We start from the raw sequence: 27,978 nt of genomic DNA, 5'->3' as shown, positions 1-27,978 counted from the left end.
CTTTTCAAAGGGAACATCTTGTCATTTTATTTAATCCACTGCAGCTGAAGAGGACTGAAATATTAAGTTGTAGTTGCCATGGATACTGCTTTGTTACATCGGTTTCTTTTGTATCAGATTTCATATACAATGAATTTCTTTATTTTTTTTTTTAGCTCAAGGAATAAACACAGTAACTTACATTATTGTTGTAATTTGGCTCCGGAACTATTTTTTCAGATTCCAGAGCAAAGATTTGTAGAATAATGGGGATTAAACTCAGCTGTTTTAAAAAAATTATTACTTACATTAGCTGCACAGAGAAATTCTTCTTTGCTGGTGAGGGTGGGTTTTTTTTGTTTGTTTTGTTTTGTTTTGCTTTTGATACTATGATTCACAGCTAAGGCCATCCCAAAAAGGATGACCCCACACCAGAGATCCCCAGTAAGTACAGGAAAAAGAGAAATATGTGACTTGAGTTAATTCCTTCAATTTCATTGCTCATTAACTGTGGTGTTATTTCTTCAGCTACTTAGTTCAGCTGTTTGCAGTATATATCAAAGGAATCTATTTGTCGTTTAATCAGCTTTTCTCGTGTTTGGCTTTCTTTCTTATCCTCAGTGTGTCTGTAATACATAACTCAACTAACCTCTTCTTTTGACTTAATTTTTTTAGATTCATAGAAAGTTGGAAGATACTACAGAATGCTCCATGTACCTTCCTACTCCCAGTAGGCACATTGTATAGAACTCCAGTGCAGCATCAGAGCCCGGAGTTGGGACATTAGTACAGTGTGTATATAGTTCTGTGCCATTTCCTCACAAGTGCAGCTTTGTGTAACCATCATAATCAAGATCGATTCCATCATCACTAAAATTCAATTCCCTCCCTGCTTCCCCCACCATCCCTAACATCAGGTGGCTAGTAATTCGTTCTCCACCTCTGTAATTTTCTCATTTTGACAATTGGCCATTAACTTTGATAGGAGAGTTTTTATATATGTGTGTATATATATATATATATATATGTTTACTTATACTTTTATATATATATACTTTTTATATTTTTTTTTATTGAAGTCCGTTTACAATGTTGTGTCAATTTCTGGTGTACAGCATAATGCTTCAGTCATACATGAACATACATATACTTGTTTTCATATTGTTTTTCACCATAAGTTACTACAAGATACTGAATATAGTTCTCTGTGTATGAACTTGTTACTTAATCAGTTTTCTCTTTTAACATGATTTTCAAACTTAAAAATAACTTTTTGATTATTTTCTCTTGCTTCGATGTTAGAAATGAACATAGAGCTGAATTAGGGAAAGGATATGGCTTCTTGTAGTGTTTTTGTTTATAATTATTTGTGTAATTTTGGTTCGGTAACTTAATCACTGCCGTATGGGAGTGTGGTTAGGAGCTCTGACTTTGGAGTCAGCTAAACTTGAGTTTGAATCCTGGTTTTTCCATCCTGTTAGCTGTGTAATCTTAGGCAATTTCATAACCTCTCTTAGCTTCAGTTTCCTTATCTGGGTAGATAATAACAGCAGCTACCTTACAGGTCATCCTTAAGATTAGATAAGAACATGCTTGGAATTTGCTCAGCTCAAAATGCCTGGTACGTAGTAAATGTTCAGTGTGTACATTAGTTTCTTTATCAAGGTTACAAATACTGCTGTTAATATTATCTATAAAGTGTAGATTCTGCCTCATAGAGTGTCATGGGAATAAATAAATAATTACACGTGGCATAGAGAGCACCTAATAAATGAAAACTAGTATTATTATTTTGCTTGTGTTTGTCATACAACTATGAGATAACTGAATTTAAGATAAGTAGGTGGAAACCCTGAGGTGAGAATAAAGATGTACATAGATATGTCTTGCATTATCCTGGGGTATGATTTCCATCTTTGGCTTCTTATTTCATATGTAGTATCCTGTATCTGACCTTGCTGGGATTTATACTGTCCTTCGCCTGGATTTTCCTTCCTTAATTAATGGCCTCCCTGGCTTTGTCCAGACTTACTGTGTTAATTAAGGAATGGTGTACATCAAGCAGAAATCTCTTTAATAGCTATGTTTTTTAAACTCAAAATAGAATAAGATCTGAATTTCTATGAGTAACACTACTGGTGTGCTCATTAATATCAAAATATGAATTAAATGAATTAATACATAGAAATGAGATAATACTGTAGAGGACCTAGAATAGACAGAAAGTACTTAAATGTTAGCCTTTGTTACTAGTTGAAGGATTAACCTGGCATTTTCTAGGTTAGGGCCTTTTGAATTTTAGCCTCCAATATTTAAAAAACTTTAGTCCAATGAACATTTATTGGACAGTGACCCCCAAGTTAATCCCAGTCCTCGTGACTTCAGAAAGTGGCTCCAGACTTCACTTTGCTTTCCATTAATGTGGATGCAGTCAGTGTCTGTTCTCTTCTTGTGAACATCCCTGTGTAACAGGGTCATAGTTCTTAAGCAGGTTACATGCGTGAATGTCTCTATTTTTCAACAGAAGTAGAAGGTCTCATATTTCACGTTGATGAGCTAGAGTGAGGAAGACGTGTGTGTAGATAGAGTAGGGGAACAAGTAATACACAACAGGAGGCAATAAATCATCATAGTTAGTTAGTGCCAGTATTTTCTGAAGCTCAGAATGTATCATAATCAGTGCTTCTCAGAGCTGGGTTGTGGGCCCCATTATTAATTTTGTCAAATTCTGACCCTTGAGTTTCTGTCTCTGTAATATTCTTTATGATGAAATGGGAAGCACCATGGAAGACCTCCAGACGCACACACCCAGGGATGCGCAATGCTTGTTTGAGTCAGAAGCTTAACTGGCCACTTCTTTCATGGAACACCATTTTAATTTAAAAGAATAACTGACAAACTGTGCTCATTTGCGTGGCTGACTGGCAGACATTATCTTGAAAATGAATGAAGGGAAGGAAACAACTGATAGTATTTTGCCAATGCAAGATGAGGGCTTTAAAATAATAATTAGAATCTTGAAAGACTTGTACCCACTGCTCTGAGCTTGACAGCTTCGGTACACTTAACAGGCTTTTCTTACAAGATGTTTGGTGATATTAATGAATATGACTTTAAAAAATTGTATAATTGACTGTGTTAATGTTTTGGAAGATCTGCAAAACTTAGTGAACTAGTATTTTTCATCCAACCAATGCATGACAGAATCATGGGTGGAAGATCCATCCAAAGGCCAAGACAGACCAATAGATTTTAATATAAAAGAGTCCAGAAGATCACTGATAAGATTTTAGATTCATATTGTGGAGAAAAATTTAAGAAACAATCATGTGTTGAGTTTTGGTATAGTATCAAAAAGAATATTCATAATTATCAAAAAAAACTTCAAATATCCTTTAATTTCCCAGTTATACAGATGTGTGAGGCTAGATTTTTTCATAGATTTGCAAAAATGTAAAACAGAGCCTCTATTTTCACTGGTTTTTGAATTTAAATACAATTACTTTTCATGAGTATATTTTATTATGTAATGAACCTATCGCTATTTTTAAATAAGTAAATAAATAAATAAATAAGTTTTCGGACTTCCTCAAAAATACAGCTTTCTTGGGATGCTCAATAGTTTAAAAGGGTGTAAAGGGGTTTTGAGACCAAAAAGCTTGAGAAATGCTGTGTTAAATAGAAAGAAGAATGTAGTGGTCAGCATATGATGGTTAACAGTGTTTTCTATAAGCTGTTGATACTGCATTTAAAAAATAATTCCTGTTGATTTTTGTCAAGTTTTACATCTTCGTAGTCGAGAAATATTCATACAGCCAGGTTTTCGGTTTGTTCTGAGGGAGTAATACCGTTCGGCAGGTACTAGGTTGGGTTCTGGGGGATATAGAGTGAGTTAAATCTCAGTCTCTGATCCAGAAGCCCGGAGTCCCAGAGTGGATGGAGGTAGGAGATGCTGCCCTCTAATAGTGAGGTAGGAACCACAGAAGGGGCGAGGGTGGCGGCAGGGGAGGAACATTTAGAGTTTGGATGCTGTCAAAAGAAGACAGGATTGTAATTGTTCGCTGAATTCTAGACATTGCTGGTTACTGGCAATTTCCCATGAAGCCTACTTTTTGTTTTTCATCTTTAGTTCATATTCTGATAGTTTTTCTGTCAGAGGTGTCCAGTTTTCTCTAATGGGGTGTGTTGCTACCTACCTCTTTTTATCTTGGACCTAAAAAGTATTTCTGCCATTTATTCTGTATTTGAGAGGGAGTTCCTGGGTATGGTAGGCTAATGCCGTTGGCTGCTTACCTTGGATCTTAATCCTTTTCAAAAATAACTTTGTTGAGGAGAAAGGGTATATAGCTCAGTGGTGGAGTGTGTGCTTAGCATGCATGAGGTCCTGGGTTCAATCCCCAGTACCTCCATTAAAATAAATAAGTAAATAAATAAACCTAATTACCCCCCCAAAACAAAACAAACATAAATAAATAAAATATTTTAAAAATTCTGTTGTATCTCTTGCTATGAAACCCTAATATTTAAAAATTACGTATGATAAATACTTTTATGGTAAGAACTGATTTTTAATTTTAAAAGGTTCTTTGTTTTATTTTGTCCTTTTCAATCTACTCACTAATAAAGGCACTTATTAGTACCTTTCATTGACATAAATGTAAAAGAAACAGATTTCTAATTTAGGCTCTTAAGATACCCCAGCACATTTTTGTCTCACTTGTATCGTTACTAGTGGCATTAATAATTATTAGCCTCCTATTTTTTGCACAAAATAAGTGGGGTATAAGCAGTTCTATTCAATAAGATATTTTGAGAGGTTGTTTTTTGTATTGTGGCATAATTTTGAGCTAAATGTGATAATATTGGCTTACTAAAATATTAAAAGAAAACAAAAGAAATAAAAACAAACCCATGCAAAAAAATAAAAAAGAGAAATAAAATTAAAATGAACCAAGGATGTTTGTCCTGCTGTTATCAAGGACTTTGCAGTGTATGTAGCAGTGACGGGGAAAGGCTTTCATAACCAACCACTTGAGAACCTTGGCAGGACATAGATCTTCTAGAAGAACCTGAAAGTTGAGCTGTGGTACAAGTTACTGGACAGGCTGTGGCTGAAGCTTTCTGAGATGATACATTTTGGCTCGACCTACTTGTAGGCAGGCAAGCGTTTGGAAAGTATTTAGAAATAAAGGAGAGAGCTTTTGGCAGCTAGTTTTTGCTCATAGCTAGTTACGAAACAGAAAGGGACAAGTTGGAAGGGAAATGGTTGGTAACACTGGCTGCTTGTTTTTTTAAAGAAGTGCTCGGATTAAAATAGCCTCCTGGCTTGTTGGATTCCTCTACATCCCTCCTAAAACAGCTTCTCGTGATTGCTGCACAAACCTTCTGGAACTCCAGCCCCACTTCTAGCTTCTGCATTTCAACATGCCGTCCCCCTGCTAAAGAAACGAAGACACGGACGTGGGTGGGGAGCGCTCAAGTGGTAGAGCGCACGCACGCTCAGCATGCGCGAGGTCCTGGGTTCAGTCCCCAGTGCCTCCTCTAAAAATAAATAAGTAAATAAACTGAATTACCCCCCAAGTTAAAAAAGTTTTTTTTTTTTTTAAATAAAGAAACGAAGACGGCTTGTATGTTGAAATCAGCACTTAGCACAAGCTTTTCTTCCACCACAGTCTCTCTTTTTTAGTGTCTGTCTCAGGGTTTTAGTTGCTCTTGGGAAACCCCTGCAGTTTTGCTCCTTATCCCCTTGAGGGGTCTCTTTGGAACTTCATAGACTGTCTCCTTTTGAAACCTGCCTAATTTTGATCCCTCCCCTTAGCATTTTTGTGCCCTGCTTTTCCTGAAATGTTTTGTGCTTGTGAATGCAGTGACTGGACCTGTTCTGGTGTTTGGGGCATGGATGCTCCCTCCCCAGGTAGATGGATTGTAAGCTTCTTAAGGATTAGCCCATTTTCTTTCTGTTAGTCTCTCTCTTCCTTTATCAGATCTGCTGCCCACTATTCCAAAATTAGACTCTTCATAAGAAAAACTGTCAGGTTTAAAGAAGAAAGTGTTGGACCTGAAGGAAATAATAGTTTACCAAAACTCTTTTAACGGCTTCAAAACTAATGGTGGAGGGTATCAGATCCATGGGAGAGAAACGAGAGACTGCTTCCTCTTTGTCTTTGCTGCCTTATTATGCTCTTCAGCTCAGTCCAAGTCACCAGATCATCACTGAGCAGCCCTCGCTGTGTGAAAGCCTGCTCTTCAGCAGTAGTGGAAATTCAGAGGTGATTGCAAAACACAGTAAAGGCTTGTCACTGGGCACGGAAAGGGTTTTCCTAAGATAGCCCACAGACAGTCGAGATTGAAAGTTGAGGGGAACAGGGAACTCTGGGAACTGAGCTCTGGGAGGCTGGGGGCTGTGTTTCTTTGTCCAACACGTGTGCCCACTGCGTGCCCTGTGCGAGGCCTGGGGTGAAAAGGCATTCAATGCATATTCCCTGAAGGAGTGAAAAGAGGAAGGCACCCCGCACTTACGGGGGTGTGTGAGGTGGCACGGGGAGGAGATCAAGAAAAGCTTCAGTGAAACAGTGGTTTTTAGAAGGAACCGGGCAGTTTGGATCTGGAACAAGGAGGAGTGAGTATTGCAGGTGCGGCAGGAGTGACGCAGCAGTGAGACAGGTCTTTCGCTGCCGAGCCTGCCGGGCTCACCCCCTCACCTCCATTACACCTCTGCCCAAGTTCCACTTCATTAATAAGGCCTCTTCTGACCCTCCTGTATAAAGAGCTGTAAAAGTGTTTCATCATTTACTGTCTCTTTAATTCCTTGGTCCTTATCATCATCTGAGCTATTGTTTGTTTCTTTGTGTTTTACTCAAATTAGAATAAAAATTGCAGTAAGGCAGGAATGTTGTTTTTGTTCCATTGCTTTATCTTCACCTAGGGCAGTTCCTGGCTGATAGTAGGTACTTAATAAATATTTGTTGAATGAATGAATGAATGACCGACCCAGTGTGTGTGCTAGGAATTGTAAGCTATCTTGTTTATATTTTAATAAGATTTATAGTGTAGGGCACCCTGAAATGTTTCGAAAGAAAGGAACATGTATTGGGGTTGTGCTATAGGATTGTTCATCTCTTCTGAGGTGTCAGATAATGATGGTGTAGGTACTCAAGCCAGGAAGCTACAGTGAAGGGCTTTTTAGAAGGAAAAGGTTTTAGCGCTCTGTGTGTGTGTGTGGGGGGGGTGTTGCTGGGGGTTACACATGTCCAGGGCAACATTAGAAGTAGTGGAAAAGTTCATTCTTCCTGAGTTACCCCTCATGTGTTTCAAGTGATTTATTTTCTTTGAAAAACGTGTGACTGTTTACATCAAAACTATATTGTGCTAACCTGATCTGTTCTTTTCATGACAGGAGGCTGAACAGTACCCAAGGAGAAATTCGTGTTGGTCCTAGCCATCAGGTAAAGCAAATTTCAGTAGCTTCTTCAGTAGGTTTTTATTTGTTAATATTCAACTGGCCCTTTATTCTGTTGAGCAGCAACTTAGAACTGTTGTTATGCTGCTGAGAATTTTATGTAAATGTAGAGATTTAATTTTTTTTAGATTACCATGTATTTTTAAAAACTGTGGTAAAATATATATAACATAAAATTGACTATTCTGACCGCTTTTTAAAAATCTTTGAAGCTTTATTTAGTCTTTTGAACAAGAGCTTATTCTTAAAATATTTCTAGAACTGTATTAATGAGATTTCATGTTTCATTGGCATTATATAATATTAAAAATTGTTTTACATTGCCCTTTGTTTATTTTATTGAGTTATAGTCAGTTTACAATGTTGTTATTCTGACCATTTTTAAGTGTATATATAGTTTAGTGGCATTAAGTACATTCATATTGTTGTGCAACCATCACTACCATCCACTTACAGAACTTTTTCATCTTCCCAGACTGAAACTCGGTACCCATTAAACAGGAACTCCTCGTTCTTCCTGCCCCCATTTTCTAGCAACACCCCCTTGTACTTTCTGTGGCCCTGAATTTGACCATTCTAGATTCCTTGTGTCAGTCGAATTGCACAGCATTTGCCCTTTTAGTAGATGCATCTAGAGGTCTTCAAGGTGCTCCCATATTGTAGCATGTAGCAGAATTTAGTTTCTTTTCAAGGCTGAATAATTCATTGTACATCTGTCCGTCTGTTGATGAACACTGGGTCACCACGTACTTTCCTGTTAACTTCCCTTCAGAAAAGTCAAACTGGTTAAGATGTTTGTCAGTTGGAAGCTTGTTGTGTCATGACCTGTGCCCTTCCTTCCATGTTTTATTCAGTTTACAGGGATTCTAGTTACATTTGTCATCTCTTTTTTAATCTCTGTGTCAGTTAGGATGTTTGACAGGCAGGGCCAGAAAACTCTGGCTGAACGTGGCTGCTGATGGTTTCACATATCATTACATCCTGGTCAGGCAGGACCAGGGCTCTGCTCTGCTTCTCTGTGGTTCCCCTGGTTTGGTGCTCAGCTCTCCCCAGGGGCTGCCTTCTTTCCTTCACATTTTATTATCTCTGATGTCAGGCTTCACTGGACCTGACATCGATAGTGTGATTATTTAATTGGTAGCATTTCTTCCTTCTAAATGCACGTAAAGTAATAGTGGATCTTACAGTGAACGCAGATACAGCAAATGTTGAAAGGAGGAAAGGGCTCATCCTTCTTTTCCTCTTAGGAGGAAAAATTTCTCAGGTCTCCATTAGTCCCACATCTCAGTGCCAGGGATTGGGTCATGTGATCATTTCTAGACTTGAGGAAAATGGGTTTATTAGCACGATGGGCTTGGACTGTCTCGTGAGGTGGAGTGGATGTTGGACCTGAGTCACAGTAGCCGTCATGTACTAGGACATGCATTCCAGGCGTCTCCTTTATCAGAGTATAGAGGATTTTCTGTTTAAATGTTGAGCATTTCTTACATATCATAGGTATTTTTAAGAATCTGTTTTAACTGTAACGAAAAAGAAATTAAGAAGTGAAGGAATATTAAAACTAAAACACAGAAACTGTTAGAGGCATCTGACTTGTAGAAGATACTTCTTGTCCCAGGGCTGGGCTTGTAACTAAGACAGGCAGAAGAAGGCTGCAGGAGGACCCCCCTTGGCCCCTGCCTGTTCAGGCGCACCCTTCTCTTGCTGTGGCCCAGTAGGCGGGTCTGACTGCTACATCTCAGCTGTGTTTTTCATGCCTTCAGGCCTACAAGTTACATTTTGATCACAGGATCCAGGTCATCCTGGTCCCACCTCATGACACCTCCCCCCGTGCTCTCTCTAGCTACTGTATTTCCCCACCCATGTCTTCTTCCTCCGTGTGTTTCTAGTGTCTTGCTTTAGATCTTTGTACTAGTTTTATTTTACAGATTTTTCCCCTGCCATAACAGAAAGAGTGGTTCTTAAGTAAAAGATGCTTAAAATCTTGGAAAGGAGCAGATTTACTATGCTTGGATTTTTGTGTACTTTCATTTAAAATCAAATATTTATTGTATATCATATTTTAAATATGTATTATGCTTCATTTTCAAAAAGAAGTGTTTTGGAGCACTAAATAGGACTTTCTGTGAATTGGCAGTATTCCTTTCTTAAAATTTTTAAATTAGGTACAAGGTTAACATGTGAAAACAGGGAAAGATAACATGGTGAAAATGCCCTTATCCTCGCCACTCAGCTTTCCTACCTGTCAAGTTACGGGCAGCCTTATTTGTCTGTTCTCCTCTGCACTTCTGCCTTCGTTGCTTTGAAATGAATCACAAATGAATCATTTTACTTGTGAATGTCCTAAAAACAGGAGCTTTTTCAAAAAACAGAATCACACAGAGAAACACAAATATCAAACGATATCACTTATATGTGGAAACTAAAAAACTGACACAGATGAACTTACTTACAAAACAGAAAGAGACTCACAGACACAGAAAACAAACTTATGGTTACCAGAGGGGAAAGGGGGAGGAAGAGATAAACTGGGAGTTTGGGATAGGCAGATCCTAACTACTATGTGCAGAACAGATAAACAAGAAGAGCCTACTGTATAGCACAGGGAACTATTCAGTGGCTTGTAGTAACCTGTAATGAAAAAGAATATGGAAAAGAAAAGAAAAGAAAAATATATATATATAACTGAATCACTATAATATACGCCAGAAACTAGCACAACATTGTAAATCCAACTATGCTTCAATTAACAAAAAAAAGTTTAAAAAAAAGCCCAGAATCACAGTGTATCACACCTAATGAAAATAAGCAGTTTCTTAATACTCAAGTGTCTGCTATGTCCAGAATTCCCTCATTGATTGCTTCCCTTTTCTCCCTCCCTTTCTTTTTTCTACAGTTCAAACTGTAATCTAAATAAGAGCTATGCATTACAATTGGTTGATATGTCTCTTAAATCTCTTTTAATTTATCCATTTCTTTTATTTTCCCCCTCTCAGTACATATGGGAAGAAGCAGAGTGTTTTGTCTGGTGGGGTTCGCTGCAGTCTGGAGGTGACTGATTGCGTCTTCATGTGTCATGAAACTTGTTCCCCTGTTCCTGACACGTCTGGAGACCTAGTAGTTAAATTGAGAGGTTAATTGCGCTCCAGCTGGGTGCCCTGCCCCCCGGCAGGAACACGCGTGTGCGGTGCCGCGTGCTCCGTCCGGCACATGTGCGTCGTGGTGACTGGAGCCGACGGTTGTTACTTCGATCCACTCTAAAAATGTGACACTAATTCTCATTCCTTCATTTATTAGCTGATCAACTTTCCCTCTTGTCAACTTTTGATTCACTGAAATACATAAGAAAGGCAAGATAAATGCTTGGATCTTCCCCTCTTTTTACCAGTATTCAAAATGCGGAGTTGGTTCCCCACCTTCCAGCGTCGTCAGTGGACTTAAAATTACCTGCAGCCAGCTGCAGTTGTTCTTGCTGATGGTTAGATCATCCATATGGGGGCTGGTCTTCCTGCTGTCTTGTGTCCTGTGAACTCAACCCCAGTGTCTTCAGCGGAGTCTTTTATCCGGTGTGCCATGGTTTTTAATGTGTCATCATGTGTACTCCCTGCCCTAGGTCTAGGACTGACCTTCTACAGGAGCCCTCATTGTCTTAGTGGGAAGCGGCGTCTTTTGACTGGCTGCTGGGACATTCATTCTTACTGGGTCGGTTACTGTTGCTGGGCCTCTTCAGGGAGCAGATTAGGAGATAACGCTTTTTCCCTCCTTTTCTTTCTTTTGAGATGTGATGTTTTCTTTCTGATACTTCTAATTCAAATTCAGAATTTTATCTAGGCCTTACGTTTAATCCTATAGATGAAGTAGTTCTTTCATCTGCGTCTGTTTCTTTTTCCCATGTCTCAAAACTAATTTTTAAATGATACCTGCGTAATTATTCATTTGCTTTAATCCTCTAATACATCTGTAGCAGCTCAGAATAACAATACTCCACTGCTACGAACAATATGATTATTGAAAACAGATTACTATTAAGCCTGTTTTTTGGCCTTGGAATATAAGGCTCTGTAGGCCAATTAATATGTTTTGAAGTTACTTGAAATGGTTCCTAGAGAGGAACCAGCTGAAAACATAGTTTGGTGCATTTATTTCATTTTGCTTTAGAATTTTTAAGGGATTGCTGTTTTTTAAACTTAATTTTGCCTTTATAATTATGTAAAATGTTTACCTGGCTCCAAAGTCAAACATACAAATGAGGTATATTCAAAGAAAGTTCACCTTCTTTCCCTTTCTCCTCCACACGTTCCCTGCCTCTCTGATGGATTATTGTTATTTTAGTGTTTTTTAGCTTAAGGTTTTATCATTCTTATTTTTGTTCCCCACGCCCCTGTTCTTAGGTAAATGGCAGCATAATGTAAACACTTTTACCTCCTTTCTTTTATCTTCTTGACACTATATCCTGATGCTCCCTCCATAGCAATATGTAGGGCTCCTCCTCATTTCCTTCTGCAGCCTTCTGGGACTCCACTAGCTGGGCGGAGAAGTTCATTCTTCCAGTCCCTCCCGTTGGTATTTGTGTTGCTTCCAGTCATTTGCTATCAGAAGTAATGCCTCAATGAATAGCTTGTACACAGAGATTTTTATTTTGCCAACATGTCTTTGGGCTATTATGTTATCCCCAGAAGGGGATGGCTGGCTTAGAGGGCAGATGCACCTATAATCCTGAGGGTTGACAGAATTCCCCTCCATGGAGATTGTACCACTTTGCATTCATACTAGGAGCTCATGTGAGTGCTAACACGCAGCCTTGTGCATTGTCACACTTTGGCATTTATGTCAGTCTGATAGATGGGAAATTGTATCTCTGTCATTAATTTGCATATCTCTTGTCAGCAAGGTTGATCATCTTTTTCTATGATTAAGAGCCATTTGCATTTCTTTTTCTGTAAACTAACTTTTGTTTGTTTTTTATTTTGGGGGTGGTAATTTGACTGATATGGAGGAACTGGGGGCTAAACCCAAACCTTGCACGTGCTGGAGCTGTAACCCCCCCCCCCCATTTTATTTCTAGCCTATTTTTCTCTAGAGGGGTTAGTCCTCTCCTGTAGCAATAGTCCTTTTTAATTAATGTAACAAACAGCTATTGGAGAGCTGCTGCACCGGGCACTGTACCTGTGCTGGAAAAGAGCAGCTCAGTACAGATGTCAAAGACTTTTTGATAGGAACAGCTATCGTGTTTCAATGTTATCCTTATACTTTTGCTATGTGTATCAAGCAGAGCTAATTAAAAAAGAGCATCCTTGTTTGAGGGAGGTCAGCACTTAACACGCATTGGAGGCACCAGAGCCAGCCGATGCAGCGGATCGCAGACTGCAGCCTGCGAGCTGCGTGGCCTGCTAATGTTGTGTCTTGCCATACAGTTGCTTTTAAAACTTCAATAACCAACATTTAAAACCATGAACTTTCACATTAAAGTCAAGATTCCTGGACTTTGGGAGAAACTAGAGGATGTACAGACACTGGTTCTCATTCCTGCATGGCAGTGTTCCCTTGTTCCCTTTACCCTGATTCCCTTTGCTCCTTGGTACCTAATACCTGCACGCCCAGTACGGGGGCCACTGCCGCAGGGTGCGAAGCACTGGAGTTGTGGCCAGTTGAAACTGGGATGTAGGGTTGGGTTTACTGTGGACAGTAGAATACTGAAAGTGAAATACGTGGTTCTTGTTTTATTTCTATTGGCTGTACACTCTGCCTGCTTCATTCATTTAAATTTTTTGCCTGGGTTCCACGGACACTGGAGCTTTTTAACTTCAGCTTTTAATTTAAAATATTAGACTAAATTTGACCATGTTTGTAAGTTGAGAAAATAAAAACACGTGTGTTTTGCAGACGGCTGACTTCTTACAGGGCTCTGATGGTTATGGTAGTTAGAGTGCCTGCTGACTCTTGCCCCGTCCCAGCAGAGAAGGATGAGAAAACGCTGCAGATATTTAAATCTCTAACGGAGTTCCCTTAGAATCTTGGTTGTTGAGCACTCGTGTTCAGATATTTCAAAAAATGTTTTAAATTGAGGCATGCTTTATGTATAGGGACCTATTCGTATCTTACGTATACCGTGCAGTCTGCTGTGACAGTTCATATCAAGACACAGAACATTTGTCATCTCAGAAAGTTCCTTCCTGCCCCGTCGCAAGCAGTCCTCTCCTCCTGAAGCCACTACTTACCTAATTTCCATTGTCATCATTGAGTGCAGCTGTGTTTGTAATGTGACCGTCATGGCTTTTTCGGATGGTCACTCTGACTCATTGTTACTGACTCAGTTGAAAGTACCATTAGTTCAGTAGGATAGTTCACTGAAGTTTTTTAGCAAATATCCTGAGGTGAGGTTTCGTTATTTGTATAAATGTTTCTTGGTAAACTTGTTATATTGGAAATGTGTGTGGTTTTCCCTTCCTTATCAAGGAGCTGTTATCTCCTGAGACATGTCTTGTTTTATAATTTCTTTTATTCACATGTGCGTTTCTTTTTCCCTCTTTGGACCATGCTTGCACTGGTTTACTTTGACAGTTTGCTGCTCCTTAAGTAGAGGTTAAGCAGTCCGTTGTGAAATCATCCATAGTGGAATGATCCTAAAATTTGCAATAGGCCATGTTCAGTGACTAGATTTTTCTCTTATTTCTGTGCTACCTAAGGAAAGAGGCTCAATGCACTTCTGGATCTATCCCCAAGACCTGCCTGCTGAGGCAGCTCTTTAAATGTGCCTTGATTGTAACTCTTCATCCCTGTCTTACAGGCTAAGCTTCCCGACTTGCAACCATTCCCTTCTCCCGATGGAGACACTGTGACCCAACACGAGGAACTGGTCTGGATGCCTGGAGTCAATGACTGTGACCTCCTGATGTACTTGAGGGCAGCAAGGTAATAGGAATCCACAGCGTCCTGCTTTCTGAATTGATTAGCAGAAACTTCCTCTTTCCCCCTGAAATTTGTATATTGGGAATTCTCTGACTTTGTTATACCTTCTATAATCAGAACCCTGATCCTTTCTACCAGAGAGAAGTGGCTTACCATGGTAAAGTCACTTTTTTCTTCTTGGTGTTTGCCTCACATCAGATTTTAGAACTCTTCAGAAAGAGAGCATCTTAGGCCATACGTGCAGTTGTCAACATTTCTCAATACAGTTGGGTAATTGGCTCATCTTAAAATCCCATTACAGATTTCTCTACTTTATGGCTGTTTATTGGTACCTGACCTAAACTTTACATTTTTGTAGCTTACCTGTGTGAGTACTTGCTAACCTTTAGAAAATGCCTGAACTACAAAATGAGAAGTTTTAATCTGTCCCAGACACATCACAGTGCAGGCAGAGCACCTTCCTGTCTGCAGTGGTTGCTGGGACTCACCTCCTGCAGCGTCAACAGCGTGCAACAAACACACTAGAACAAAACACAGTGACTGGCTTTTAGCTCAGGCTCTTGTGTGGTTAGCAGTGCAGTGTGGAGGTACGTGGGGGCGAATGACTGCTGCGAGTTCTTTTCATCTCCTTTCCACTTTCAGTTCACCTAAAGGTAGTTGTTGTATGGTATGAAAGGAGTTAAGTAAAGTCTCAGAGGACTTAACTTTACATGTTTTCTGGAGCCTTTTTTCAAAAGATTGCAATCTAGCTAACTGTTATGGCAAATAGTTTTATTCATGCCCTCACATCTAAAATCTGAGGACTGATAAAGCACGGAAAGAAGTAACAAATGGACCTGGATAAAAGTCATATTTCTCTTTCTCAGTGAGTGAAGCGTGAACTGCAGAGGAACTTAAAATAATTTTTTTTCTAAACAAGACCAGAAGCAGGGCCGAGAACTCTGGCTTACTCACGCACATAGTAATGGAATTTGGTCTGGGTTGAAGATATACTGTGCAAACTGAGGGTTAAAAATTTCCACACTGATGTTTTCCCATCCCTCCCCCCAAGGAGCATGGCGGCCTTTGCAGGGATGTGTGACGGAGGCTCCACGGAAGATGGCTGCGTGGCAGCATCTCGGGACGACACCACTCTGAATGCACTGAACACAGTGAGTCTTGGGAAGTTGCCCTGGTGGGAAGAAAGTTCTTTTTTCTCCTGTGTTGGCTGTAGGGATCCTCTGTGTAATGATCATAGAATCTTAGGAGTAAGTGCTGTGGTATGCTGCTGGGGCTGAAAGATGAGTCGCAGTCTGGGCCAGAGGGCTCCCTGCCCTCAGCCAGTGGTGCGGCACCTCCAGATTCACCTCCTGACCTGTGCCTGGGCTGCAGGATTGCGGGGAGCCTCAGATGGGAGCCTGATGCTAGGGGTAACCTTCACTGAGATCTCACAAAGCTGAGCACCACGCGTAGTGATCTTACTTAATCCTCACAGCACTGTCAGTAAGGAAGGAGGAGGCTCTGTCAGTGTCACCTTGTGGACTCGAGGACATAAGTGAAGTCACAGTACAGGCTGTTCACTCGAGATGTGAACCCAGAGCCCATGCTTTTCACCTTAATGTGTTCAGAAGTGTGTGGAGGGAATGGAGAAGAAGCTTGACTTCTTTGAACAGATTTGTTTTTTACAGATTTGGATTTGGAGCCATGTAAATATTTCACATAATTATAAAACAAAATTAAGTTGAAAAAATAACAATCCTTAAAAAAAGCTAAACTAAAATGTCACACATGAGCATAAGGGTCTTGAGTTGGCTGCAGGACATCCCGCGTGAGCCCTCATCTGCTTCTGTTCTGGGACGTACACCACAGCCCAGAACAGCACTTGAACTGTTGGAAGTGGTTTAATTACTGAAACCAGTTTCCTTTTTTGGACACTCCTTTTTGACCTTAGAATATATCCTGTAGGGCTGTATAGGAAAATTAATGTATCTTAATGTTCCTTGAAATAATTCTTCTCTGTGTGTTTGCTTATGTGAGATCATTAAATCTGAAGTAATCATCAAGTGTTATGGATTTCTGATATATTAATAAAGAGTCTGCTTGGTTACGTATACTTACATAAGACTGAGCATGGGGCTGAGCAGCTCTTCAGATGATTAACTAATGTAATTTAAATACCCTTTTTCTTTTTCTCTTGAGAGGTCACTGTTGTTGGAAGGGACTTCCAAAATGATCTGTTCCAATCTCTAAATAGATAAGAATCCAAGGCTCAGACCAGATGACTTGTTTGAATGCCAACAATCCAGAAAGTTGATAACAGATTCCAATTTGAGTATCTTTCTACTATGTGGCTTGCTTTCAGGGAAAACAGGTAGATATCTGAGCGATATAGTTGATTTTTATTCCTAGTGTAGTTGTGTTTTTTGAGTTTTACATAAGGTTGTAATAGTCTTTTGTATGTTGGAAGTTGGATGATCTTGCTGGAAATATGCTGTGTTCTAAAGAAGTGAATGATTTTTTATATTCCCATTTACTTTCTCACCTATTTGATGCTTAGAGTTTTTGTTTTTACCAGGAATCCTTGTTCTGAACATTTAGTGATACAGCCAGATGGGATCTTTGAGATTATTTTACAGGTGAGGAAACTGAGACTTACAGATTGGTGAAACTGCAGACAGTGGCAATGGTAGATGTAGGTGTGAATGTCTGAATTCAAAATACCCTAAACGTTATGTGTATATTCAGAGTAACTCTTTGATAAGAGTTTGTGTTCTATTGGGTGTTAGTTTAAGCTTTATGAAAAAAATTCTCCTTTCATGATTATGCATCCCATGATTACAGAGATCATTTCTATGCTTTCTTCTTCATGTTTTAGTTATTACATTTAGGCCTGTCATTCATTTCAAATCAACTTTGTATGTGATGTAAGTAGAGGTGAAAGTTCATTCTTTTCTACACAGATGGCGAGTTATTGGAGCAACATTTGTTGAAAATAACCTTTTCTCATTTAATTGCCTTGATGCCTTTATTGAACATCAACTGCTTGTATATGTTTGGGTCTTTTCCTTTTATGAACGTTTCTTTGAGCATCCCATGATTACAGAGATCATTTCTATGCTTTCATTGAATCTATGGATCAGTTTAGGAAGAATTTACATCTTAACAATTTGAATCCTCCAGTCCATGAACATTATATAGTGTCTCTCCATTTTTATTTTTATTTTTTTTAATAGTGGTGCTGAGGATTGAACCCAGGACCTCATGTGTGCTAAGCATACTCTCTGCCACTGAGCTCAAACCCCCTTTTGTGTGTGTGTGTGTGTGTGTGTGTGTCTATTTTTAAAAAAGAGTTCTTTAATTTTTTGAGTAAGATTTTGTAGTTTTCAATGTATAGGTTTTACACATACTTTGTAAAGTTTATTTGGTAATTAATTATTGTTTAAAGATTCTATTATTAATAAAATTGTATTTTTAAATTTCAGTTTCTAAATGTTCCTTGATAGAGTAGAAATACAGTCAATTTTTGTGAGTTGAAGGAATACAAAGGTCAACATTAATAGCTTTCTGGTTGGTTCCTTAGGATTTTCTGTTTGCACCATCATGTTATTTGCAAATAAGTACAGCTTTACCTCTTCCTGATTTATGTGTTTGATTTCTTTTTTATGCTTTATTGCACTTGCTTGGACCTCCAGTAGAATATGGAATAGAAGTGATGAGAATGGACGTCTTGCTTGCTGTCTCATCTTAAGGAGAAAACACTCAGTTTCCATTGTTAAGTACAGTATAGTGTTTTTTGTTGTAATCAAGTTGAGAATGTTTCCTTTTATATCTGAGTTTGTTGAGGGTTTTTTTTTTTAAACCATGAATGGGCTTTGAATTTGCTATCTAATGAGATGATCTTATGGTTGTTATATTTAATTTGTTAGTATGGTGAATTACATTGATTAATTTCAAATATTAAACCAACTGTGTCTTCCTAGATCAAATCCTGATTAGGTATTATGTACTTTTGGATTCAATTTGCTATAATTTTGTTAAAAACTTTTAAATTTGTGTTCATGAGGGATAGTGAGCTATAGTCTTTTTTTCTTTGCAATGTTCTTGTCTGGTTTTTGTATCAGAGTAAAACTGACTTCAGAATATTAGTTGAGAAGTATTTCCTCCTCCTTTTTTTTTTTTTTTTTTTTTTTTTCCTCCTTAAAGAGTTGATAAAGGATTGATCTTTTTTCTTTGTTAAATGTCTGATACAATTCACAGTGAAGCTGTCTGGAGCTAAATTTTTGTAATGGAAAGTTTAAAAGTGTTCCTGAGTCCAAGCTCATACTGTTAATTGCACAACAGGCCAATAAATCGAGACAAGGCATTGGGGCAAGAAATAGTAACTTTATTTGGAAAGCCAGCAGACTGAGAAGATGGTGGACTGGTGTCCCAAAGAACCATCATCTCGCCTGAGTTAAGAGTCAGGCTTCTTTCATACTAAAAGAGGAGGGGATATGGCTGTTTGTGGCAAACTTCCTGGTGCCAGAATCCTTTGCCCTTGTAGCTGTTCTCGTACATCTGGTCACGATGTTCCTGTAAACCTCCAACAAGACAATTGTTATTTTCTGTTCTGCAGCTTTTTGCCTCTCTGTGAATGGAAAAATGTTATACCTTTAAAGATCAGAGCCTTGGTAAGGGGCTGTCATCTACATTTCAGGCTCTAGGCAACATTCCTTTACAAGGTGTAGAGCCAGCATGACGAAGCACAGGCAGCAGAGCACAAGGGTTAAAGCTAAAGGAATAGATTCACTCGATACGGAGTCAGGTTTGTTCTCTGTTACAAAAGTACAAATAGATATAGGCCTGTTCAGACTTTATACTTCATCATGTGTCACTGGTAATCTGTTGGTCTTTGTCTCTTAAATGTTTTGTCCATTTCATCTGGGTTATCAAATTTATTGGTAAAAATTTCCAATTATTCCTGTAGTATCTTTTAATGTGTATAAAGATCTGTAATTTTGACCTTTTTTTCTTCTTAATATTGCTTATTTGTTTCCTTTTAATCAGTCTAAATAGAGGTTTATCAACATTATTGATCTTTTTCAGAGAGGTAGCATTTGGTTTCATTGATTTTCTTTATTTGTTTTCTATTTCATTGATCTCTGATCTTATTTTTATTATTTCTTTTCTCTGTATTTTGGCTTAATTTATTTTCCCCCCTAGTTTCCTAAAGTGGGGTCTTAGATAATTGATTTTATCACAAATTCTAATGTGTTATTCTTCCATTATCATGTTAAAATTAAACAATTTTTTATTTGTGTGTAATTTCTTTTTTTACCCATGAATTGTTTAGAATTAAACTGTTTAATTGCCAGGGACTTCAGATCTCTCCCTCTCTCCCTGTGTCTCTGTCTCTCTCTCCCTCTCCCCATCTCCCCCCCATCTCTCCCCCTTCTCCCCCCCATCTCCCTGCCCCCTTTGGAATGGGATTGATTTCTAATTTAGTTCTGTTGTGGTCAGAGAGTACTCAGTAAGATTTCAGTCTTTTGAGATCTTTGAGATCTGCTTCTTGGTTGAGCATGTGATTTATTTTGATGAATGGTTCATGTGTGTTTGTAACGGATTTATATTCTGAAGTTATTAGGTGTACTGTTTTATAATTGTCAGTTTCTTTAAGGTGGTTGATACTATTATTCAGGTTTTCTCTATCGTACTAATTCTTTTATCTAGTTGTTAGTTACTGAGAGAGATGTATTAAACTCTTCAACAGTGATCTGGATTTGGTTATTCCTCTTGCTTCTGTTAGTTTTTGCTTCATATATATGTAAATTGTGTCATTAGGTGCATGAACATTTATAATAGTTATCTTTCTCTGTGTATTGACCCTTCTGCCTTTTTGGTGTGACCCTTTTTATAATGTTCTTTGTCTTGAACTCGGTTTTATCTGGTATTAATACAACTACTCTAGCTTTCTTATGCCTGTTGTCTGTGTGGTGTATCTTCTGCTAGCTACTTACTTTGAATCTTGCTTTTTGCTTTTATTTAAAGTACTTCTCTTGTGAACTTTAGTTATTTGTTTCTTGCTTTTTTAATCTAGTCTGGCAAACTCTACCTTTTGTTCAGAGTGTTTAGTCCAGATGATTCTAGATTATATAAAACTTGAGCCACATACGTTCTTAATAGCAGAGGCCTCAATGGAGAATCACAGAAGTAGTTAATATGTAAATATCGAATTTTTTAATGGCTACATGACATTACTTTGGATCCAGTGGTGAACTTACGGAATAGTCAGATATACAGTTCTTCTTTGTTTGCTCATTCATGTTAAAAAGTAATTTTTATGTTTTTACTTCTTACATGAAAAACAGTTTTATACTGATACAGAGGAAGAAGATGTAATAATCATGATGGCATCTCTAACTGCAAGAGGAGGGTATTCTTAGTGACTGTGGACTTACTCTTTAATATATGTCAGCAAAGATGTGTTTTATTATATTTTACTATTTTAAATTGTGAACACCTATAAATGCAAAATTTGTTTTTTTTAAATAAACTTATGTTATATATATTAAATAATATATGACAAAACGATGGTGCTCCTTCTGGAAGATCTTAGAAACGTTTCTGTGTGTGCTGTACCAAGTATGTTTCTTCATGTGCAGTTTTAAGTAGGCTTGTCTGTATACATTTGCCTCACATGTACTTTGTAAGCATAATTGCTTCTATGTAACATATAAATGGCCCATGTTATTCTAATGGGATTAATTCAGCCATCTTGAGGTGCTCGTGTTTATTTGGTCTTTTACAAAATAGACCTTTGTATTTATGCCCAGAAATTGCAATAGAACCTTATAGTTTGAGGCTAAGATTTTCTAGAAAATATCATGCTGATGTATTTTTACTAAATTGATACTGGATTTCATACTTTGAGCTCAGGTGTCTTTTCCCATTTCCTAATAAAATTAAAACTCTTTGACTTCTCTTTCTCAGAAACTTATTTGCCTGCTTATGTTTTACTTCCTCTCTCTAACACCAAACATGTATATATTCACTATGTGTAGGTAAAATTTATAATCATGCAGCAAAGATTTCACCTTTGCCTGGACAGTTTTATTCCCTGAAATATGGATAGCTGTTAGACATTTGGATTAAGCTTTTTACAGATTCAAGGGAGTATGTATTTGTTTGCTTACTTATTTATGCACACCCACATCTCCTTCAGCAAAGGATTAAAGGCTTCGAATAACTTAATAGTTTTTTTTTATCTCTCATCTATAAATATCACTATTTGTTAACCATCGAGTATTAATCATCTATGTTTTCTGAGCTATATAGCCTGAAGCCTGATACATGGTAGAGAGGCACTGAATATTTGTTGAATGATTGAGTAAATAGACCACGTTCAAGTCTAGATCACATTTGATCACCCAGAACTTGGTGGTGTGAAGTTGGCAGAGCAGAGTATGCAGATAAGCCTACTCTAAGGGTTATTTTCATCTTCCTCTCTTTTATTCTAAAAAATGAAGTCTATAGAATTTCTGTGAGAGATTTTCTGCTTGTTCCTCATAAATGGACTTCACTAAAGCATCTGGTGCTGGGTTAGCCTTGCAGTCCTTAGGACTTAAAGGAATGTTGAGTTTCCAAGCTCCCAAATAAGGTGTTGCCAGGAGGCCCTTTTATTATAGTTTGTCTAAAGTATATGATCAGAATTCTTCTGAAATTCATCCCACTCTCATACCCTTTACTTAAATTCTTCTCTTTTTAACGTTTCTCCATTCGGATTAGTCAGCATTGATTGGTTGTAGGGAGGTGGGTGTTTATCTCTCAGGATTTTGATTTGTTGAAAAGAGTAATGGGGAAAGTTGATACGCTATATGGTTTCTTTTTATGGAAATCCAATAATTTTAGGAACACCTTATATCAGTAAGTCTTGACAAGCACCTTTGCTAGTGTTTTATTTACGTTGTAACAGGATGTTGGAGGGTAAGTGAAGATGCAGAAAGAGACCGTGGAAGTCGAAGTTTTCTGTATAACCAGAGCCTTTCGGCTGATTATCAGCCTAATAGTATACAAATTTGAATTTTTACTTATTGTTCTTTGACCAATTAGAAACATTTGAACTTTTGTTTCAAAAATTTTTTGTTTCGAAATTTACCAGCGTGGTTCCCATAGGGTGGAGAACTTCACACATTCACTTCTGTCAAAGTTCCAGGTTCCAGGCACCAGCACTTGTGACACAAATACATGACATGCATTTTGTCTCATTGGGTGAAGATGACTTTTTAAATTTAATACTTTTAATATTTTGTTCCTTGTTAGATAATCTATGACTTTACTTAAAGTTGAACTTTATGCCTCATTCTGTTCTTTCCCCTAAATATAACAGCCATTATCAAAGGTTCCCGGGGGTGGATGGGAGATAAAAGGCCACTTACACTAAGAACCTCTGATAATGGCATCTTCGTTACGTAACGCAGCGGTGATTTCCTTTTTGATAATTTTAACACAAGTCTGGCTATAGGTTCTTCTCATCTCTTGTGCTCCTGGTGCAGCTCGGCACAGTTGTGGCCCCTACTTTCCTTCACGGTGTGAACCACTCGCAAATTTCTTTAGCCATTTTTTTCTTTTTTCTTTTCTCTCACTTTATGTAATAGCTTTATTGAGATAGAATTCACATACTGTATGTTTCACACATTTAAAGTATACAGTCTAATGGCTTTCAGTATACTCAGATTTGTGCAACCACCGTCACAATCAATTTTAGAATATTTTCATCCCCCAGAGAAACCTGTGCTCTTTCGTCACCCCCACCTCCTCTCACCCCACCCCAGGCAGCCGTTATTCTGCCCAGCTGTTTTCTTCCTCCTTCTGGTCAGCTTTGTCTGTATGTCTTCTGAAATGTGGCACCTACACTGAAGTAGCACTTGCCAGATTTGATCGGCATCTGGTGGCAAGGAGTTATCTTCAGTTATCCTAAAATCTCATTTTAGTGCAGTCTGAGCTTTCCTGAATGTGTGCTTATAACATCCTTTTTCCTCTTGTGTTTTGTCTTTGTCTTGTTTCGTTTCATTTTTCTTTGTATAATTGCCTTTGCTAAGCCATTTCTCCTGCACTCTCAGCTTTCTGACTGAATTTTGAACCAGGCGCGGGACCTCAAGCTCATCACTGTTACTTGCATTTTAGTAGGAATCGACTATTGGTCAGCTGCCTGAAGTCATTAGTAACAACAGTATTAATAATAAAATTAAAATGTGTTTCTTGGTTGAGTATTTATGTATTAGGCAAAAGTTTAAGTGCTTTTTATGAGTGGATTCATTTAATCAGTAAAACCATTCTGTGAGATATGTGGTTATCACCTGCAGATTAATGAGTACGTTCTGTCATATATTTACCTATATAATCATTTAAACTTAAGGATAGTATAGAATTGAGGCCAGTGCCTTATAACAGTCCTCTTGAAACGTCCGGTGAATCTGCAGTTTGGGGGCTTTGTTGTTCAGGCAGTTAAAACAGCCTGTTCATGCTGCAGCCTGTCCGTGCACCTCTGTCCTTTCTCCTCGGCTCTCAGCAGGGATTAACAAATACGATTCAGCTTTTGTGTTTGTTTGCCGAAAGTTAGAAAGTTCCTTTGCTAATTTAAGAAATTTCTTTCTCATATGATTTTTTTGTGTGTGTGCTGAATACTGAAAATGTTTGGAGATTTACTTGATGTTTTGAAAAATGTCCATTTAACATCAGCTAGTTAGAATTTTAACATCTGTGAACCTGTATCAATCATTAACATTAACATAGTGAGTATTTAGGAAATCAGGAGGAAAGCCTTTAGTCTTTCTACATTTTAGAAGAGGTTTTAATGAAATCATGCATTCATTTATTTATTCAGTGAGAAATGTGGTCGAGTCCCTGCTCTTTTGCAAAGAAAGCCCTTATGGGAGAGTGTTTGATGAAAGTGTTGATATCTAAGTAAGCATTTAATCCTAGAACAAAGTAGGCCCATGAGTTATAAAGGGACTCATATATTAACATCACTTTTAAAATGTCCTATAGAATACTAAAATTTATAATTTTGTCCTAGTGTGTATGTTTTCCATGCTAGTTTGAAGTATATTTTGGAATACTTTCTTTTATAGCTCTCCTAGATAAATTTTTTTACTCCCAAATTTTGAAGATGGGTGTATTAGTTTCCTGTGGCTGCAGTAACAAATTAACCACAAACTTGGTGGCTTAAAACAACAGATTGTATTCTCTCCTAGTTCTGGAGGCCTGAAGTTTGAAATAAAGGCATCTCTGGGCCTCCCTCCGTCCAGCTCCATGGTGGGGAGTCATTCTTTGCCTCTCCCAGCATTCAGTAACTCGTGGTTTCCGTGGTTTGTGGCCACATATTTCTCTGCTTGTCTTTACGTTGTCTTCTTCTCTGTGTCATGTCTTCTCTGGTTTGTGTTTTTCCATTGCCCCTCTTTTATAAGAATGCTTGTCATTGGATATAGAGCCCACATGGATAATCTAGAATTATTTCCTCATCTTAAGATTCTTAACTTAATCAAAATCACACCTGCAAAAGACCCTTTTTCCAGATAAATTCACAATCATGTGTTCCAGAGATTTGATGTGATGTCTTCTTGTGGTCGTTTTTCAGCCTGGCACAGTTGGATTTTACTGTTACATAAAATGTTACTAAAATGAATTTTACAATGCTTAGTTTTAATTTTTTGTAATAGTTCATTTGTATTTTCTTTTCTATCAGTTATAATTTATTTAGATTTAACTGGAATTTTTAATATTGAGGGTATGAAAATATTCTAGTAGTGGCTGTGATATTTCTGTAACATCTGAAGGTATTTGATTTATAAAATTGGTATATAGTATAATGTATTTGGCTTCCTTTGTACAGAGAACGTATTTATTTAGATAACAGGCTTGCCGTACGTACCCAACACGGTAACAGGTGTATTCTGACCTGTCCGGGTGCTGAGGATTTCCTCCTTGGGTTTACCCTGGCCCCACGCAGCTCTGAACCCAGCTTGTCCAGGTCCTGGCCTGGGCCTAACGGAGTCTGCTCCTCGGGGGCCCTCGGGGACAAGGGCTCGTGACGCTTATAGCCTTGATCTCTCAGATCTCTGAGATGGCCTGGGGTAAGCCCTGGCTACCTGCGAAGCTGTTGCTGTTTTAAATCTCTGTCCTCTGTTCCATTTCCACTCCTGCAGCCTTGCCCTGAGCTCAGCCCTCTTCCCCAGGAGATGGACCTTCCCCACAGCTGGGCACTGGCTGGGCTTCTGAGGTCACTACCCCGACTGCCACGCCCTTGCCCTTCTTGCTGCTCTGTCTGCTGACTGGCCTGCCTGCTCCCTGCCCACAGTATTGTTGGGCTGTGTGTTCCAGCTAACTCCAGTGCTTTGGAGGACTAGTTAGGAAGGTTCAATCTTAATTTTCCTCCATAGTTTTTTTTCCCATTTCACGAATGAGGTACATGTTTTCATGTGTTCTCAAATCAGGTCTGCCTTCACTTGATGCCACTGAGTCACAGTACTGGTGGCCATCACACCAGGTGTGTGTGACTGTCAGAGTTTGAGATCTGTGGTTTGCATAATATTTTGCTAAGTTCAGGCTCTCTTCTAACTCTGCTCTGTTCTGAAATCACACAGTCTTTCTCATTTGTTCTTTTGAGACCTGTCATCAGACTGGGAAATCCAGAATTGTTAGGAAGGTACTTGTGTGAGGCTCAGAGGGGAGGGCTGCTTGGTTCTCTGGGCTGTTGCTTGAGGGCACTGCTATGGTTGCTCAGAGCCTTTTTGCTCATTTCTTAGTCACTAGCTTTGTTCTTGGTTGAGATTTCTAGATAAAAGAGCAGTCAATCAGAAATTTTCCCGACTCTGTGGTCTCACATGCTTTGGTATATGCCTCTTTGATTTTCTTTGTTCCATTACTTTATCACTGCAACCAAAAAGAAAAGCTGTGCTGTTGTTTACACAGCCTTAAAATTACTAGTCAAAAATCTCCAAGGTTAAGGTTGCTGAGCCCCATGGATTGGAAGCAGCCATTTCTCCACCTAAATTCTACTGAGTAGGATTTAAAGCACTTTCTGTAAATGTTTTTTTCTTAATACTGATGCAGCTGGTCTTGGGGTTGTTTTTGTTTGTTTTATTTATTTAGTTTTAAATTAACTATTTGAAGGAATCTGCTTAAACTTGACCTATTGCTGACCTTTCACATACGCTTTCTAGTTGAGTTTAGTTGGGCTCACTAATGCCTACACTCGGTGGGTAGAATCGTGTTTTTTCTGTCACCCTCTAGATTAAAGCTTTACATATTGTTTTTCTCTTTTCAGTACTGTGAAGATTCTAAGAATAAGAGAAAAAAGGATTTTAATTTCCACTGTGGCCCTGAACTGTTTCCACTTGTGATCTGACACGGGTCTTTCTAAATTGACAAATAATTATGATTCCTGAATCTGCCGGTAGTTTTTCTCTGTGGCCAGTCACACTCATTCTCTATCATTAAGCTGCGTCTTACCACTGGTGGTTTTGTTCCCTGGGCCCTAAGGGATCAGCCTCCCGTTAGATGCATGGGCTGGAGTCTCAGTGCCCTGGCAGCCTCTGTGCATCCTGTGCTGGGGCTCACATGTGGAAAGCAGGAGGAACGGTTTTGTTTCTGAGAAGCAAGTTTATATACATGTTAACTGTGTAGTTGATTAACTACTCATGACTTCATTTAAAGACATGTGGCATAAACTGTTCCTGCTTTCACAGAGACCTGAAAACTAAGAGACACTAACCTTAATCCCTAAGGTGTGAGTCAAGCCTCTGCAGTAGCTAGTCAGTGTTTGGCCTAGTTCTGTGGCTATATTGTTTGTTTATTTTTCCAAATGAATGTATTAATATTATTACCATTTATTTATTCATTTTTTAAAAGAATGTTCTTTAGTATTTCACCTTTAAAAAATGTCTATAAACAGAAGGAATGTGAAAAACTGGAAAGTTCCCCAAAGTGACCTACTTCAGCCCCTCTGCTGCAGATGAGGAGCAACTGGGGCCACATTGCTGCGTGGAGGCCGTGCCCCCGGCCCCCTTTGCCTGGCCCGTGGCTCTTCCCCCTGCAGCCCGGGAACCCTCGCCAGAGAAGCCTGGTTACCCCGAGTCAGCATTCCTCTAGATTCCCAACAAACCACCAGGTTCTCTGGTGTTTCCCTTCTCAGTCCCATCTTTCGTCTTGTCCTTTAAGTGCTGTGGAGTACAGTCCATTCCTAGGGTGCTCTGAAGCTGGTCTGCTGTCCTTAGCACAGAGCTGTTTCCCATGACAGTCATCCCTCCTCATCCCTGAGAGTCAGCTCTCCTTAGTGGAACATTTCCTTCTCCAGGAATCATGCCCAATGATTGCCATGTATCTTATTTCATCCTAAACAGTCCTTTAAAATAGGTTCTGTATTCTCCCTTTCTACAGTCAGGAAAACTGAGGTTTAGAAAAATGATTTGCTTTTTTTGCACAGCTAGTGGCAGACCTAGAGAGCCAGGCACCCTATCCTGTTTCAACGTCAGCTCCGTGGAATCCCCATCCTGTATCTTTGGCTGCAGGGTCTCCACCTCTGGTTCTCCTTTCTAGGTGTTGTGTTTGTAAAGACAGCGTCAAATTAGAGCCTCGAAATAGACAATAGTCATAAGTGGCCAAGACATTCAGAG

At 38.8% G+C, this 27,978-nt stretch overlaps 1 protein-coding gene across 4 annotated transcripts in view; it reads left to right on the top strand.

Moving 5' to 3' along the window:
* The window catches only part of RERE (arginine-glutamic acid dipeptide repeats), a 366,156-nt gene that overhangs the window by 240,559 nt on the left and 97,619 nt on the right, over positions 1–27,978 (top strand). For all 4 annotated transcript variants that reach the window (XM_032495115.1, XM_032495113.1, XM_032495114.1 and 1 more), the window contains 3 exons: positions 7,376–7,424; positions 14,226–14,350; positions 15,399–15,498. In XM_032495115.1, coding sequence (XP_032351006.1) covers positions 7,376–7,424; positions 14,226–14,350; positions 15,399–15,498 — 274 coding nt within the window. The remainder of the gene's footprint in view (positions 1–7,375; positions 7,425–14,225; positions 14,351–15,398; positions 15,499–27,978) is intronic.

Source organism: Camelus ferus, chromosome 13 (assembly GCF_009834535.1).
Source record: "Camelus ferus isolate YT-003-E chromosome 13, BCGSAC_Cfer_1.0, whole genome shotgun sequence".
Classification (NCBI taxonomy): Eukaryota; Metazoa; Chordata; class Mammalia; order Artiodactyla; family Camelidae; genus Camelus; species Camelus ferus.
Note: the sequence above shows the minus strand (reverse complement) of the source record. Positions and strands in the feature narration are given on the sequence as shown.